This window comes from Platichthys flesus, chromosome 23, assembly GCF_949316205.1.
Source record: "Platichthys flesus chromosome 23, fPlaFle2.1, whole genome shotgun sequence".
Classification (NCBI taxonomy): Eukaryota; Metazoa; Chordata; class Actinopteri; order Pleuronectiformes; family Pleuronectidae; genus Platichthys; species Platichthys flesus.
Window position 1 is genome coordinate 6,974,303 of NC_084967.1, and position 17,554 is coordinate 6,991,856.

General features: G+C 39.8%; 1 protein-coding gene across 2 annotated transcripts in view; it reads left to right on the forward strand.

Annotated features, from left to right (window-relative positions):
- tbc1d22a (TBC1 domain family, member 22a) overlaps positions 1-17,554 on the forward strand; it is a 115,147-nt gene that overhangs the window by 21,911 nt on the left and 75,682 nt on the right. The window contains exons 6-9 of one of the 2 annotated variants that reach the window (XM_062382755.1): positions 993-1,063; positions 9,563-9,691; positions 11,647-11,709; positions 17,357-17,471. In XM_062382755.1, coding sequence (XP_062238739.1) covers positions 993-1,063; positions 9,563-9,691; positions 11,647-11,709; positions 17,357-17,471 — 378 coding nt within the window. Of the gene's footprint in view, positions 1-992; positions 1,064-9,562; positions 9,692-11,646; positions 11,710-12,189; positions 12,256-17,356; positions 17,472-17,554 lie in introns of both variants that reach the window. The other variant, XM_062382754.1, reaches the window with a different exon arrangement.

Genomic DNA, 17,554 nt, shown 5'->3' on the forward strand with positions numbered 1-17,554 from the left:
CAATAATCCACTCCTATCCCATCAAATAATTCAGTCGAGGGAAACACACAGACAGGGAGGAAAGTTTAGATAGTGAGGTTATGGAGAGACGGCTGGTTGTATAACTTGATTGATTTAGCTGCTCACTTATCCAATAATGGGTTCGAAATTGTATTTATTGGTATTTTTTTGTGTCATGTAAACAGAATTATTTTATCGCAGCAATTATATGTTATAAAGACATCCAAATTTAGTTTAGCATGGGTGACTGTTGTGAAAGTGTGTATATCTTGATACAAACTTAAAATTGTTTCTCTCCTGCACAACATTCTGGAATAACTCCATCGTAGTGAATACAAACAGCAAATGATGAACGAACACAGAAAGCTGATGAACATGTTTTTTACTTTAAACATCTTTTTTTTATTCTATTCTCACTTTCCTTTTAATGTTATCATTTCTTAATTTCCTAAGTAATTAGAGCGATCTCTCAAAACTATTTTACCCTGCTTATTATAATCACATTGCATAAACTTTTAAAGACGCTCAAATTGTTATGATGAATTTTAAATATATAATTCAATATACAAAATATGTTCTAGGTCTCAAACTAATGATTGTTTTCATAATAATTTACAAAAAACAGCAAATCATCACATCCAGTAAATGTTTTGAGTTTTTACTTGAACATTATGATAAATAAAAAAATTCAGTTTGACTGATCATTTAATTGAGTGATCATTACAGCTTTAATATGTACTAAGTAAAACATTTCGCTGATGCTCTGTGGTTGATCAAATATTTATAGACATTTTTTCAAAATGACCTCAGACATGTTTTAAGCCTTTTATACTGAAATATGTTTTTCCTTAGTGGCCAACAGTGTAGATGTTGATCTGGGTAGATCTGTCAGAAACTCATATTGGCTTATACTATGGAGGATGTTCTAGATGGAATCCGTGTCTTTGTTGAATCTTAAAATGAACTCTCTGGTATTTTGGTTATGCTTACAGACGAGCTACGGAAACTCAGCTGGTCTGGAATCCCAAGACAGGTCCGACCAATTACGTGGAAGCTCCTCTCGGTAAGTTTGACGCGCTCACATGCAAATACAGTTAATATACAGTGTGCATTCAAGCTCCAACACAGTGAGACATCACTAATCTGTGTAAGATGTAGACACACTTGGATACAAAAGCACTCAGAGACAAAAACGGGTTCCACCTCATACCGCAGCGGATGACACAGAGTAATCAAGTCCACACACTTGCACACACAGATAAAATCACACAAATAATTAACACACTACAGCAGATCTTAGTCACACGCACACACACACACACACACACACACACACACACAGAAACACACGCAAAGTTGCTGTCATGTTGTATTGGCGTACCCCCTCCCTTTTATGATTTATGGAGACTGGTTATAGTCCTGCTTTTTTTGCAAACTTCAATAGGGAAAATTAATTACGAGGCACAAATAATTTATTCATGAGAGGCGCTGTGTGTTTACTCATTAAGCTATTGTTGTGGTATACAGCTCCTAGTCTGCAGAGAGAAGACTGGCTTTTTGAGCACCATGACTCTTCTATTAATTACCGCACAATAGCTAATGTGCCACAGAAAAATTGTCATTAAAGGTGTGTGTGCGTGTTTGTGTTTTTTTCCTTCTTGTGGTGGGAGGGTTACCTACTGGATGCTTTAACCATAAACGGCTGCTTTGTTTATTGCTCGACTGAAGCGAAGGCTCATAGGGCTGTATGAAGCACTGGCAGTAGTGTGGGCAGCCGGGTTCAAGGGAGGGTAGGGGCACCTTGGTAATTTAACTGTTTGTGTGTATTTGTATATGCGTGACTGGGTGTTTCATTCTTCTATAAATCCTCTATAGAGTGTGTTGCATATATGTGTGGGCGTGTATACGTCTTCATTGACATATGTTTATTTGTGTTGTTTACGTATGTAAAGAAAACGCTGCAGTGAACCTTGGGGTTCCTTGGGGTTCCCTTAGGAGAAATTAAACCGGAGGCTGGGGAGGAAGGGATTGTGTGGAGGGCAAAGAAGCAAACAAAACCACAAAATATCTTGAAAGTATTAAGGAACAAAACCACAGTCGGTTGTGTAAAGAAAAATAAAGTAAAAAAAAAATGATGACAAGAGAGAAATATCTTCCAGAAGTTCTTCCTCCAATGTTAATCAAATCTTAGCCTCAAGGGAAAAGTTTGACATTTTGGGAAAGCCGACTCGACAATTAGACCTTCAGTGGTGCTGATGGTCAGGTTTGTGGAACTTTGGAGAGTTCCAGACTAACTGTCTCCTCTTGATTCCCATCTTTATGCTAAACTAAGCCAATTGCCCCTTGGCTCTGCCTTGAAGACGCAAGTCTGGGCTCATTCTTCTCATCGAACTCTTACAAAGAAAGTTCATTTGCCAAAATGTTTCTTCAAAGTTATAATTCACCCGAAGTCTTAACGTGTAAAATATTCACCCTGTGTAACATTGGAAGCTTGGCGTAGTTGTCGAAGTATGGCACTTGCCACTACACGCACAGTTGTACCTGAAACTATGAGGTCTGACTGTCTGCATTTACAGTAACAACTTCTTGCCCTGAGTCTGCATGTGGCAAATAGTGCTCTACACAGCTATACAATGCAGCAACAGTGAAAATTGACAAATTAGAGATGTCTTATGTTATTATAAGTAGTGTACACATTTATTTTGTTTAATTATGAAACAAACGAGAATATGGTCAGCCGCCACATTCAGGATAATTAATAGAACACACTACTGGTCTATTGAAACCCTTAGGAGTGGTTCACTGAAGCCTCATTCACTGTTTTATCACAGTAAATGCAGTGCTTACATTTTTTCATTCACCCTTGTCAAAAAATCCCTTTAGTTGAAATAGAAATAGTTGAATTGGTCAGCTCAGCTTCGGTAGCGTGGGCACTCATTGTCATACAAAAGGCAAGTGTAAATTTAAAAAAAAAAAAAAAGTTCATCACAGTAAGTAATTAATCCTTTTTAATTAGTTATTCCATCTGTCAATTCTGTGGCAATTATGCAGATTCAGTTCATCATTATTTAATTTTGTCATGATAAATCATTGTTACATGTCTGAGGAAAAAAAAAAATGACATGTTATGTAATCCTGAAATAATTGGGACATTATCCATCCGACTTTTATACTAATGTATAATTGTGAAACAGGTATTAAATGGCATTATGTCGAAACTTTCAATGCAATATAGCAGACTGTAACTCCTCTTCATGAGTTATTTTGACACTGCAAACCTCCATAGACCCACAGATAAAGTAATCTTCACACCTCATGAGTATTTCAATTGCTTTCTAGATCTCGTGTCTCGTGCAGTCTGAATTATCTCAGGGTTAAATCCAAGGTTCAGATTAAAGTGAAAAGTGGGCAGGGTGTCAGAAGCTATCATATCTTGAGAAGTTTCATAACACTTGACTGCCTTTTCTGTCCTGTGTGGGGTATGACCCAGTGGAGAAATAGATAGGAGGGGATCAGGCTCAAAAAATCTATTCTCCCTCTTGTGTACACGTACACACACATTGAGACTCACAGCCCATGCTGTATTCCATAACCTTGTCCGAGGCACCTAATAAAACTTCACTCCAGTGGCGTCTCTTGTGCCCTTCTCCTGGTCACCAGTGTGCATCAACTTATTTGATTTTTTTCCCAGCAGGCACGCTTGAGCCCCACTCCTTTCCTTTACCTGACAAAGACAAGATCAAGATTTCCCACTGTGGTCAGCACTCGGCAGCGCTCTCCCAAGGGCCTTCATTTACCACCACATCACAGAAAGTATCCAATCTCATTAGGCAGAGTGAAAATTAAATAGCAGGCAACTTTTAGCCTGACTTTAATGCTCCCTCTACCTCGGTCCATGTTTCCGAGCAGCAGCCTCCACATGTCGCCCCCAGCCCCAGAAACACATCCGGTTAAACCACACGTTATTTCAGAAATAATACCTTTTTATTTAATTTGTTTAAAGAGCACTTGGTGTCCGAGCCTTGAGCAGTAAAGGAGGAAATTAAATGGATTTTCTGCTTTGTGAAAGAATGTCAGCCTTTGGCAATATGTACATTTGCTAATGGAGTGTGGCTATTAAATGTGAAGTAGTGGGAGAGGAGAAAACTAACTGGCTGTGGAAATATTGATAAGGCTAAAGGGTTAGATGAGATGCATCAAGAAGCAGCAGCAGCAGGGACAGATTTAGCGATTATTATGTTAAACTCTTACCTTACAACAGCACGCATAATTATATCGCCTGAGAGAATAGATCAATGAGATTTTATTCATTTGAGGCAAAATTGTACTGAACTGCCACACTGTTAGAGGCATCTCACAACTCGCTGGAACATTTAGTTCCATTTCAGTTTGTACACTAATACCAGAGCTCATGAGACGTGCAACTTCACTGTCACCTCAAAGATAAACAACTTAAAATCTTTAGTCAAATAGCTTTTCTGTTGACAAACACAGGTCCAGAAATTGAAAGATGTTGCCTATGTGTGTATATATTCACTCATTTATATTTGAACTATCAATCATATTCTATTGTGAATGGTAACAAACCTGTGATAACACCAGTGTTACCGATTATACTGGACAATTAGCAAGAAAAGCATGTGTTGGCTTTGATCTGTAGAGCACTAAATATGATCTTTAACATTTAATTTCACAGTGTTTCTGATTAATTACCAAAAGAGTTGCGGGACCTTAAAAACATCCGTAAAATTTGACCATCCTTTAAAAACCAATGCTCATTATCCTTATTGTGTGGATGTGGATTCGGGAACCTTTTTATTGTCTCAGTATTGTTGGGCCTTGGTGGAGGTCTGTGCTCTACTTAATGCCATTCTTGTTTCAAACGTGTCATTGTTATCATATGAAATTGATTCTCAATGCATGTTTCCAAATATACAAAACTAAGCCTGCCTGATTTCTATATAAATGGTTCATGTATAGATTCAGAGACACATTTAAAAGTAAGTTTAATTTAGTTTCTACAACTTTCGCTGAGCCTTCAGCAGGACAGTTTGTTTTTATTCGGCCCGCCAGGCTGATGTGCTCCTGCTAAGCAGAAGTCAATTAAGACTGTACAGGCAGAAAAACACTGTTTCATTTAAATTCCCCTAATGGATTCCCTGAGCATATTTCACCTGTTTTTCACAGAAAGTTTACTGGTGTGGAGGATTGAGCAGTAGAATGTTGTGAGGGAGAATGAGGAGATGAACTTTCAGGAGGCTGACAAACTCAAAGCTTTTAGCCTTCCATTATGTATTTTCTTCTAATCTCCACTCACCCTTTTTAACCAGTCGACCGCAGAGTTGATAAAAATGAGTCACTCAGATTTCAGGATGAATTCACTTGGACCTTGGTTATTTTTAATGCTGTCCTTTTTAAAGATAGGCAAGCTGCTTGTGCTTTTTGCATGCTTTTATTTCTACCCAGTTATTCTCGAAACTTAAAAAACTGTAAAAAATATATGTATAAGAATTTAAATAATTTATAAGCCTTTATGGGTGAGAAACCAGCGAAAATTACAGGTAACATGTATTAAAGAAATCGAACATCTCTCAAAGTAAAATGATTAGTAGTTAAATATATTATTTCGGCCAATTCTTCATTACAATGTCTTAAAACAGCAAGACCTATATAATATGTTTTGTTGAATTGTGTTCTTGCACTATGCAACCATGTTCAAACTCTGAGAAATCCATAACATTAGTTAAGGTAACAGGATAAATAATTTAAGTCTGCTTATTTGCATCTTATCTGTTTCACCCCTGACTTTGCCCGCCCCTTCGCTCGACGTTTGATATCGTAAAAACACACGGCAAGCCAGTTGGCCAGTCAGGTTTTTTCCTTCCACCGTTCACATTAGTTACTAAATGTGAATAAAACTTAACTACATTACCTAATCCGTGAACTGGATTTGCACCTTAGGCGTGGGATTTTATTCAGCAAACTATGTCTTTTGTAATTTTTGAACGAGATACCTCTAGTGACTGAAGTTACATATTGTATATTTAATAGTAATGATAAAGACAGGGAAGTGTGTGATACCCTTTACATTCGGTTTGTAGTTTGTTGCATGCGTGCGAGCACTAATGCAGCTGCAACATGACTGACCTCCACTAAGCTGTCTATTAACCTTCCAGACACACGCACACACTATTTGGCAGTGTGTACCCCACCGGTGCCCACTGCTCTGTAGCTGACCCTGCTGTGTTTGTGTTTGTGTTCATGTGTCATGTGTGTTTGCACATGGAACAGTTCCATCATGTGATGATGTGGGGACTTTTTGGCAGAGAGGCAGCGAGATTATGGAAATCGTCCCAGTTGGTGCATCATCCTGATTCCTGCCGGCACAAATGTGAACATTTTGGCGGACTGGCAGAAGTCCGAGAGATGGGGGCAGGAAGTATAGATGAGTGAGGACTCTGCCTCCTTCGGAGAGCTGTGGTCGGGCATAGAATTCACATATTGCTCTCAGGGTTAGTGAGAGAAACCAGCAGATCAGGAGAATGAGAAATAATTTGTATGATCCTTACAGAGAACGATAAAATTGCTAGGGTTTGTACTGAACTGCAGCCAAATGGGCTGTCAGAAGAACACATGCTCAGTTTAAATTGTAAGTGATGTCAAACAAAAGAAAGAGACACAGACTGTTGAACAGAGCCTTTTCTACTGTGTCTTCAAAACTATGTGCAGCCTGGAGTAATGGAATTCTGAAGGGAGAAATATACTTAACACTGCTCATCGGATGGTCCATTAGCTTCTGAAACCCCCCCACGCACATCTTCCCGACAACCGATTTGTGGGGGATTGTTTCGACTCGATCTGTTATTTTTCTCCGACCAGCAATCTGACGTAGAGGGTCTTCCAGATTGTCTGGAAACGTACAATGTTTTCCCCATTTATGCATTAGGTCTCCCTCTTTTCTATCATGGCTGATCTTGACTGTGTCTGGACCAGGTATAAACATTAGCACGGTCAGACAAGCCGTCAAATGAACCCCTTATAACCTGACCCCTATGTTGACCTATATGTAACAGAATTAGCTCCAAGATCCTTTACTCTTGAGCTTTAAGGAGGTCGCAGCTGCATCTATTGATCTTTAACGGATGGCGTTGGCTCAGGTTGCATCTCGTGACCCAAGTGTGTCACTTTATTTACATCCTATTGGACGTTATTCAAAACAAATTGGAAACGTTTGACAAAAATATTAACAAAATAAAATCTCAAATCAAAGGCCACTTACTATTTTTTTGCAAAGCTTTTAACAAAAGATTGACAAAAAATAGGAAGAAATCCTGGTTGTCATTGCTAAGTATTGATTCTCTCGGCTCTTATCTCCAAAATAATGATGCAGGAGAAAAATAAAAGTCTAAAATTGGGGACTCATTCTAATTTATACTGCATTTATTTCAAGTAGACATTATGTTAATTCAACCGACTAACTGTGGGCCATATTTTTTATACATTTACTAAATAAATTGTAATTTGATTTATACAAATTGGCTAAAATTACCAAAAAATGTTGAGGAACGATTTATGCATGAACTCTGTGAATTTCTCCAGCAACAAAACCCAGACTTGTGCGCACAAGGCATTGTAAAACATGTCACAGCTACATGAAGGACACTTTTCTGGGAAGAGCTTGACAATCCAGCTTTTTATCACGGGGACAAGTTTCCAGGGCCAGCAGTCAGGTTTGAGTCGTGTTTTTGAAGATTTTAACTTTGTGAATATTTCAGAGGCCCTGGTCCCAGCTCGCGCTTTTAATAGACCTTAGATTTGTTGTTCAGTTTGGAGAGGACTTTCTCATCGTTGCATAAGCCTGACTGCACAAGCAGGATACACACTTTCGCAAATGTATACTTGCAAACTGTCTGACAAACACAAATACAGACACACACACAGAAAGGGAACGGTACCTCCCCAAAGAAGCAGAAAGCATTTTGGTAAGCAGCCGCAGAAAGTTTTCTTTGCAAAGTGAGGTGTGTCATTGATAGACTTTGTAATCCCCGATGGTGGCGTTTGGTTTCTGATTGGCTAAAAGACTCTGAACAAGATGAGGGTTTAGAACAAGAGTTTTGAAATAAAGGCTCATTAAATCTTATATACTGACAGATAAATAAGCTTGAGACATGAAACACTGTGCGGTCTCTGGGAAGATGGTCTGACTGAGTATTTATGGATCTCAATTAACGAGTCCCATGTGGAACCCACTCGAATATCAGTGTTGTTTAAAACAGACAGGTTTATTAGTTTGGAGACTATACCAGTGACTTTGTTGTGCTTTTGTTTCAACCTATACTGCTTCCTATACAATGCCACAAGCCATAACAAAAGTTTACAAAAATGTACATTTAGTTGTAATTAAGATTCCAGGAAAATGATAACAAATAGCTTGCCGCAATTTATGCAAGATTAACTCCAGCCTTGCCAGCAGTCATTTAGATTTGTGTAGACTTGAAACAGCAGAAAAAAGCTTGAATCGCTCTGTCCAAAGCTTACACTCTTACAAATGCCTGTTAACATCTTTAAATTTCACACATTACCGGTTCTCATAAATTGATCTGTAGAATAACTGTGCATAGAAACAGCTAGTTGCACTGTTCTCCCCATAAAACCAGCTTTTGTTGTTTTTACGCCTCAGTGTTTCTACAGATAAAAAAAAAAGTTCAGTGTGTTAAATTCATCTGTTCACACATGGCAATGAACTGCTTCTTTAAGTGTCTCCTATATTTACAACACGTGTGCGTTATTTCTGTTACTGAAGACCAAATTACGTTGTATTTACCCAGTTTTAAAGGTCTCTACAGGTGTGTCCACCGATATGTTACTGTGCCTGTGTGTCGTTTGCAAGCAAGAGATGTAAAGAGAGAGAACGTGTGAAGTCAGGAGGGACTGAGTGAATCAATGCCCGGCGCTGCTCTGCTATTGAATAAGATTTAACCTATTCCAAAAAAAATGAAATGATTATGTGGCCACAAACTAATAAGTGTGTGGGAGTGTAGAAATGAATTTGATTCTTTATGAAACTCAAGCAGGTCCGAGGATGTCAACAGAGTAGGTGCTCCTTCATATGGTGCCCAGGAGGCACTTGCATTCACACTGCCAAAATAATTTGGCCAGGACACATTTGGGTGAGTTCAGACCTGCACTTAGTACTGAGCCCCTGTTATCTGATCAGTCAGGAGAGATGTTAATACCAGGTCTGAACAGGGTCAGCAGATCTCTAACTTGCAGACAGAGCACGGCGTTTCGTTTGCGCAGAGATCGTCAGAGTAGTATCAGTCCTCTCATTCATCTCTCAGCAAATATGCAAATATTATCAAAGCTTTAATTTCCATTTTTACTTTCAGAATGAGCTCTTACTGCTCAAATATTTCCCATTCCTCGTAGGTTCCAGAAGTCAGAAATCTGTTGAATAAAAAAAAATCCCTTCATATACTTTTTCTGTCTTCTCTTTTACTTTCTTTGTCTTCTTCTCCTTGAAATCGTTCCCTTCATCCGTATATCTCCATCTTTTCCACAGGGTTACCTGCCTGCCAACGCAGAGAGGAGAGAGAGCGTCCTACAGAGGAAGAGACAAGAATACTTTGGCTTCATCCAGCAATACTATGACTCCCGCAACGACGAGCCCCATCAAGACACATACAGACAGGTACGTACGCATACAAGCACACACACAAACACATTCCCAGAACAGTTCACATGTGTGTTTTATAATGTCTTCAACATGTGACTTCTCTTTTTAATAAACACCTCTGAATCCAAGAGCATGAAGGACAGAATGATCGACGGAAGCAAAGGATTACATTTCCATTAAAAAATCTTGCCCTATTGTGTTTCCTCACCGCCGACCTAGGACACAAAGCTTTGTATGTGTGTTTGTCTGGGTTGTGACAGGATTGGACCCTGCAGAAAGGATTACGAGAACTAGAACAATAAATGATGTGCTTTTTTTTCATGTCCTTTTCTTCCTCTCCCTCATGTACTCATTGGACTTTTGTCTGTCTGTGTGTCTGTCTGTGTGTCTCTCATCGATGAAGTGAGTTCACAGTCTTTTCACAGAGTCAACGCAATCCGCCCCGAGCTTCAGAGAGCTGCTTAAATGAGCACTTATATTTGGCTTTGAAAACAGTATCTGCGTTTACTCTCTCTCCCCCTCTCTCTCCCTCTCTGTTTATCTCTCTCTCCCACTCCCCCACATACTCTTTCTCTTTTTTAACACTTGACAACTTCCTATTCATTTCAGGCAGATAAGAAACATCAAAGTGAGCTGTCGATAGCAAAAACACACATTCCTCACACTCTGTCCAATTTCCCATTGATCTCCTCTACACTGTGGCAGAAAGCTGGCACACTTTGTTTTGAAGATTACTTGGATCACGTCTGGATAATTTTTATTTTTTGGGGTAAATTCTGCACATCCATCACTTTTTGTGTTGACAGGGATTTGTAGAGAATTTTTTATTTATTTGTTTGTGTGATTATGTTTGTTTGTTCATATGTTTCTCTGGCGCTCAAATCCCACATGGCGGCGGATTTGTATGTACTCTGTCTATACGTTTAAGTGGCTGTATATGCATTTGCATACACATGTGTGTCTGATTCTCAGTCTTGTAAACGTCTGTGTCAATATTGGTCCATCATCCACCCTGAGTCTCTATCTGTATCCACAATCGATTTATTTTCTCTTTTCTGTCCATCTGTCTCTTTCATATATGTATGTTGTTGGTGATTTGCCAAACAGCTTGTATGTATGGGTGTGCACGGATTAATGTAGATAACTCCATGGTGGAAGTCCCAGCTTGCACTGTAGTCCCTTTTGAAGTACTGCTGAAGTTTCATTGTATCCCAAGAGAAAGCGCTTTAAAAAATCTATTTTTGCTCTTCATTGATCCATCAGAAGAAAAAGATTGGTCTGGTGCTGTGTGTTTTAAATTACAAATTTATCTCCATTAAACAATGCATTTGACCATCACTGTAGAAAAAGACTAAATTTCCCTTGAAGAGTAAATATGCTCCTTTCGTTCTTTAAAACACCGAAGGGAGCTGATCATTGGCCAAAACTGGTTTGCATGCAGATTAGCATGGGGAGGAGAACCAAGGCCCTTTACTGTTTACTCTCGTTTATGGTGAATCATACATACACCCATAATTAACATAATACACACGCACACAGAGGAGAGTATGTATAGAAGCAGATGTCTGTATAGCCTCCCACTATCAATTAATTGCTATATATCCCGGACAGGGATATGGCGATCGACGGTTAGAGTTGTGGTATTGATTAGTATCAACCAATCACAAATCAGTCTTACCTGTCAATAATGACATTCACTCTGTTTGTATACCATCAAATGACTAATAAAACGAAACAAACCAAAAATGAATTGTGTTGGCCATCTACTAACATAGAGGGGGTGGGGCCTATTATATATACTCTAGCCAGCAACCAGATGATCGAGGCACTTCAGCTTTACTTTTGGGGAGACATCATGTTGCCCATCTTTATATGCAGTTTGTGCTTGAAGGGACTTCTACACTTGTGTGAGTCTGTATGTGTTTGAAAGTCCGTGCGAGTGTGTGTCTAACATTTCTCTCCCATGTTAGATCCAGATAGACATTCCTAGGATGAGTCCTGATTCTTTGGTGCTGCAGCCAAAGGTGACAGAGGTAAGGTGGACAGTACAGGTTCTGTGGACACAACTCGACCTACAGTCCTGTCAAGCCCCACACACCCTCACAAACAGTCCAGTCAGGACTGTTTCAGCTGGCTTGGCTCCAGTCGCTGTCCTGCATCCGTCTGGCTCCCTTCTGACGAATCTGTCCTCCTGTTGTCCTGTTCATCCGCAGGGTCGATGCTCTGAAATGGTGCAAACGTGGTCTCTCCCTCACACACAAAACCACACACTCTCAAACACCTTCTATCACAGAGACAGCTTGACATTCATAGACACACATGCACACACAAGAGACCATGGTTGCTATCAATTTCAGATTCACCAAAACCCCCTGTTTGCCTTCAATCAAGGACACCAATCCACTAACTGTTGCTGTCTCTCTGTCTCTGTCACTGCCTGTAACGGCCAGATCTGTGCTAGCCTGCCCGTTGCTTCAGTGTTTGTCTTTTTTTCTCCCTCTTTCTCTTTGCAGATTCACATTGACATACCGAGAACTAATCCTCTTATTCCTCTTTTCCAACAAGCTTCTGTCCAAGAGGTGAGATCACCCCAAATCCCCAAATCCCTCCTCTGCACACACTCCACCTCACCTAGCAGGGCTTTCCCTCTTTTGCTTTCAGGCAGATGTATACTGGCATCAACCAGTGACTTGAATCAAAATTATTGACGACACAAAAAAATCACTCAGACACAGAGAGAGTAAATTACAGTATCCGGTGTTTTAATGGAATCAGTGGCTTGTCGCATTAGCATAATCATACAACTGAAAATTGAAGATGTCCAATTATGTTTTTTTGTAGTTCCCAATCTGCATCTGGAGTTTGAATTGGGAAAACCTTTGCTTCAGTACACTGCATGGTCTGGCCTGCGTCACTTACAAACAGAAAGACAAACTAAGGCTACATCCATTCTACTAAAACAGTGTTTTCAAACTAAAACGATCTCTGCCCATTCAAGTGTTTTGGCTTCATATCAGTTTTAATCTCTGTCATTAATTACACACCTGAAAATGCATATGAAGTGCCCACTCGCATACTCTGGGCATGCACATACATCGGAAGCATTTGTTAGTTGCAGAAAGAGCTAGGCTACAGATGAGATTGTTCGAGCAATGGCAATTGTGTCCTACGCATATAAGCAATTTTGTCATTGTAATATGCAGAATTTAACCCGGTAAGCAACGTTGCATTCTACAGTAGTAGCCAAAGTCTTTCGGAAGTGTGATAGGAGCCCGAAAAATGTTTTTTAAGTTTCCTATGTTTTCAAACTCAAACAGGCTCAGCAGTTTTCAAAGGTCAGTTTTCAGCGGAGTTTGTAGTAGTGTGGATGTAGCTTTAGAACACATACAGAGGAATCCAAGCATACCTGGAGTCTGCACATTATCAGATCCACATAAACTTTCACTCTGCTTAGCACTCTTATCTCTTTGTTCTACTTTGTTTGTTCTACACAACAAAGCATGTCTTTGTACCGTCGGGTGCTATGTTTCGGGGGATATACAAATTAATTATCTGAAAGACCTTTTAAGCATTGTGTTTGATGAAACAGGAACTATCAGTGGTATTTAGGGCACATTAAGAAAATACACAGCAAGGCAGACATTTCTAGAATCTGTTTATATTCACTCAGTTTAAGTTGCTTGGGAGAACAGAGTCGCTAATACCTAAAATGTAAATATGGTGTTTTATGTTCCAGCTGTAATAAGAATACGTTTGTGTAGGAAGTTTGCTCATCAGGCCTGAGGGACTATCAGGGCTCCTCTCCCGACACAGCTTAACAAGGAAATTAACTCGACGCCATTCATATCTATGGGGTTAAGCTGATCTTATTATTGCAGTGCTTCTGGGGAGTCCTGTCATACATAGAACCACTGGCCTGAGAAGCAGAGAACTGAAAACACCGATAGGAAAATCCCATAATGAGGTGCAGGCTAATGAAGTGGCCAGTGCTTTGGACTGCTCTGTGTGCACACCTACACATTGGTGTGCAAGAGAACACACACACACACATACACCGATATACATAGGCATGCATTATACATGGGAAATGAGGAGGCCTGCTATTATCTGTGCACTAAGGCGCACACAAGAACAAGCACATTAATTCATACCCTCAAACACAGTCACACATGGCGCCCCAGGCAACATCAACTTCTATTGCCCCAGTCTCGCACTGGTTGCAACTCAGGGCTGTGACCTGGGAGGTTGGGAGGAGGAAAAAATTATATCAGACAATGATGAGGCCGACTCTTATTTCATGTTCAGTATGTACGACTACACTGTAGGGCACAGTGTTTCGCCTGTCACCTCATTTTCCCCTCTCCAAGAACCAGCATCTCTCTCCCCCCCCTGTCCCCACACATCAGCTCTCCCTCCCTCCTTGTTTTTCGAATTGAAAGCCACCGGTGAGCTTTGAAATATTCAAGCAGCGTGCTCCTCATATATTTTGGTATGCAACAGACTCCAAAGAACCCCTTTTTTTATATGGTTTTGCTGCGGCACCACCTGAAAATCACCTCTGCTTCATTTCATTAACTTGTTTGTCTCCGCCAACCTCCCCTCTCCCTCTGCCCCCTCCCTCCCAAGGGGCTCGCTTAGATTTTGTGGAGATGGAAGGCAACAAAACTACCTGCTCCATTTTCGGGTAGAGAGGGATATTGAAGCAGTTCTGCAATGATTTCCTAAGTGCTATCTAAGTGTTTGAGGTTTTCTTGTTGTGGAGAACAATACAGTCTTGACAGGATATTGATAATCAGCAATTACAATGTTCCCGACGTGGAAAGAAAGCTTACACTTCTGCCTCCGAATCCTGATCATAGGCAGAAGGAAAGGAAGGAAGAAAAACAAATACAATTTTCTTTTTTTCATTTCAATCATTAAAGTGATGCATTTGGAATGACCGTGTGCACCGTAGCAGAAAGAAAGTGTGTAGTGGTTGTGGTTTAATTTGTTGGACATTTAATGATTTGAGAGCGGGCTCAAATTTTTAATCTCTGGCCCTTCATTTTGTCTGAAGACTTTTAGACTTGACACATCTTATCTGTCTACCCCTGAGATTGCCAAGGGATTGGGAAAACAGATTCCTTGTCTAAAAGATTATGAGAAGAATCTGAAATTAAAATCAGGTGAACATAGTTTGCAAGAATCTGTTTTGCTGTCCTTGGAGGACTGATGTCCTGTCCACACATATGTGGATATTAAAAAAAAAACTTGTTAGCATGTGCTCATTTAAAACAGCATTTAGGAAACTGAACCTCACTTCAACTTCGCTCAAGCCCAATGTTGCTTTGTGTACATCATAACAATTGCAGAAAACAACCAGCATTAGCCTTGGCTACCAGTGTAGAAAGCAATATACATCAATTACAAGCATTGCTAACCCTTGTTGTCTTTGCTAGTGGCGACAGTGCAGTGGAATTCTGTATTTTACATTGATACGACTGCTAACATTAGTAGGAGACAAGCTGTTATTGAAGCATGCACATTCCCAGTGTACTTGAGTGTCACTTGATTTGCGCTTTCAGACGTTTTAGTATGGACGAGGCTTAAAACTGACACCCAGTCAAAATGCATGTGTGGTCAGAGATTGTTTAAGTTTGAAATCGTAAAAAAAAAACGTAGTAGTTTGGATGTAGCCTCAGCTCACTGAGCATGCTCACTGTGTTCTCTGATATTCGACGAATTGCTGATGTAGACTTTCACCTGTTTTCATGTTCTTGTCTAGACTGTGCTATTTAGTAAAACAAAGGTTGTTTAATAAACAGAGGTGAAAATAATTCATAAAAAAACATGCTGTAGTGAAGACTAGGCTTGACTGAACTCAGGGTAAACATGAAGACCGTGTTGTTTTGGTTAGAATCTGAAGTTTCCCTCTTCCTTTGTTTTTAGTCTTTCACAGACAAATGTCGCTACGCACAAGAACACTGCAGGGGGCACTTCTTTGCCCATACCACAGTGGATGTGGGCAGCATGTGTACGTGCACAGATTCACTCAAAGTTGTTCTGTGTGTTGGTGCCAAATGTGAAATATGTATGTCAGCGTTTGAGGTTGCATGAAAAGAAAGTCCCATTACTCCCCCCCATGCTAGCACCAGCACCTCTCTTTGTTTGATGGATGGGGCTTTGATAAGGGAGGAGGAGGTGTGGGGTGCGGAGGCAAGTGAAGGTGGTTGGAGGAGAGAGTGCAGTGGGAAGCAAGAGAGAGTTGCATCTTACCAATCAAGCTGTCTTAACAAATAAAAATGAGAGATTTGGCGTGCGGAGCTTCCAAAGAACGGCATTTTTGTGCTTGTGTATAAAACAATGAGCTATGAGGTTATTTGTAAAATGACAGAAACACAAGGTATCCCCAAAAAATAGAGAGCGCTTGATGGGTGTGGCACTATTAGGTGAGAGAGTGTGTATTCTGGGGGAAAGCATATGCACCCGAAAAACAAGGTAAACATCAAGTATCCTTTAATTCACTGGGGCTGACAGCATTAAAGAGCCACCCATAACCAAGATCGAAGTGTTTGCCTTGCAAAAAATATATATATAGAGAGAGAGAGAGAGAGAGAGAGAGCAATAACAAAATCTCCCCTTCTGTTCCCAAGTTATGGTGCAAAATGAACGGCCAGCAGTCTCCATTAGATAAGCCAAGTTCAAAAGTATAAAAACTTGTGTTTAAAATAGATTTTTGCTAAATTAAATATAAATAAATATCTTAGTTTTGTATCTGATGCTTTGTTTGTCATTAAGAAACAGACTTGAAGTGCAGAGTCGTTGTGCCATCAAGCCTTCTTCCAAAGAAGTAAAGGTTATACTTTTATAGAATATACATGTAAGTCCCTGATGGCCGATACAGATGTTGTATGTATTTCCTTCCTCAAAAAACATGAACAAACCTTTTTTTAACGATACATAACATGAAGACAAGTTCCTCTCCTTCTATCTCACTTACTCTTTGTTATCACATTGCTAGGCTTGTTATTATACCATGTTGCAGCCGCCAACAGGTATTCTGTGGACTGTCTCCTCTCCGAACAACTGCTCTATAGCACTCTCAGTCGTCCCTAGACAAAGGAGATGATGATAAATAAAATTCAGTGTCTGAATTTGCATTTAATCCACATGAGATCATAACAAATAATCATCAACTTTAAAATTGATTTCTACATCTTTAGTCGTATAGGCATACTCCCACAGCAAGTAGGGTGCTTCAGTTCAGCTGCTTTCTTCTAAATTAGCATGGCATGCCTCAATTTCTGCTCTCCACACATCTCACACTTTCAGAGAATATACACTCTTGTGATTATAACCTGTAATTCGAATTGCCTAAGTTTGAGCTATAGAGTTATAATTTATTCTCCTTTTTTAGAGAAAGAGTCGAGTGAATGTGAACGTTGTGCTTCATCAACGTTCATTTGTGTGACAAAATTGGCAGGAAGTTATTATGATAAAAAACTTGCCAGATGGTTATTTTTTTTAAATATAATTTTTTCTACTAAATGTTCTCTACTTTATAATCTCTACCAAATTGAGACGTATTGCTCTTCTATTTCATAGCTTTCTAGATTGACTTATTGTCTGTGTAATGTAAATGTATGTTTTTTCATTAACTAACGTTTTGACTCTTTCTCTCTGTGCGTGTTTGTGTGTAAGATTTTCGAGCGGATCCTGTTTATTTGGGCGATCCGGCACCCCGCCAGCGGCTACGTGCAAGGAATCAATGACCTGGTCACGCCGTTCTTCGTGGTCTATGTCTTCGAATACATCGGTGAGTGCCATCTCTCTCTCTCTTTCTCTCTCCCTCTCTCTTTTTTCCATTTTCTCTTTCCTAGTCTTTTTGTGATCTAAAAG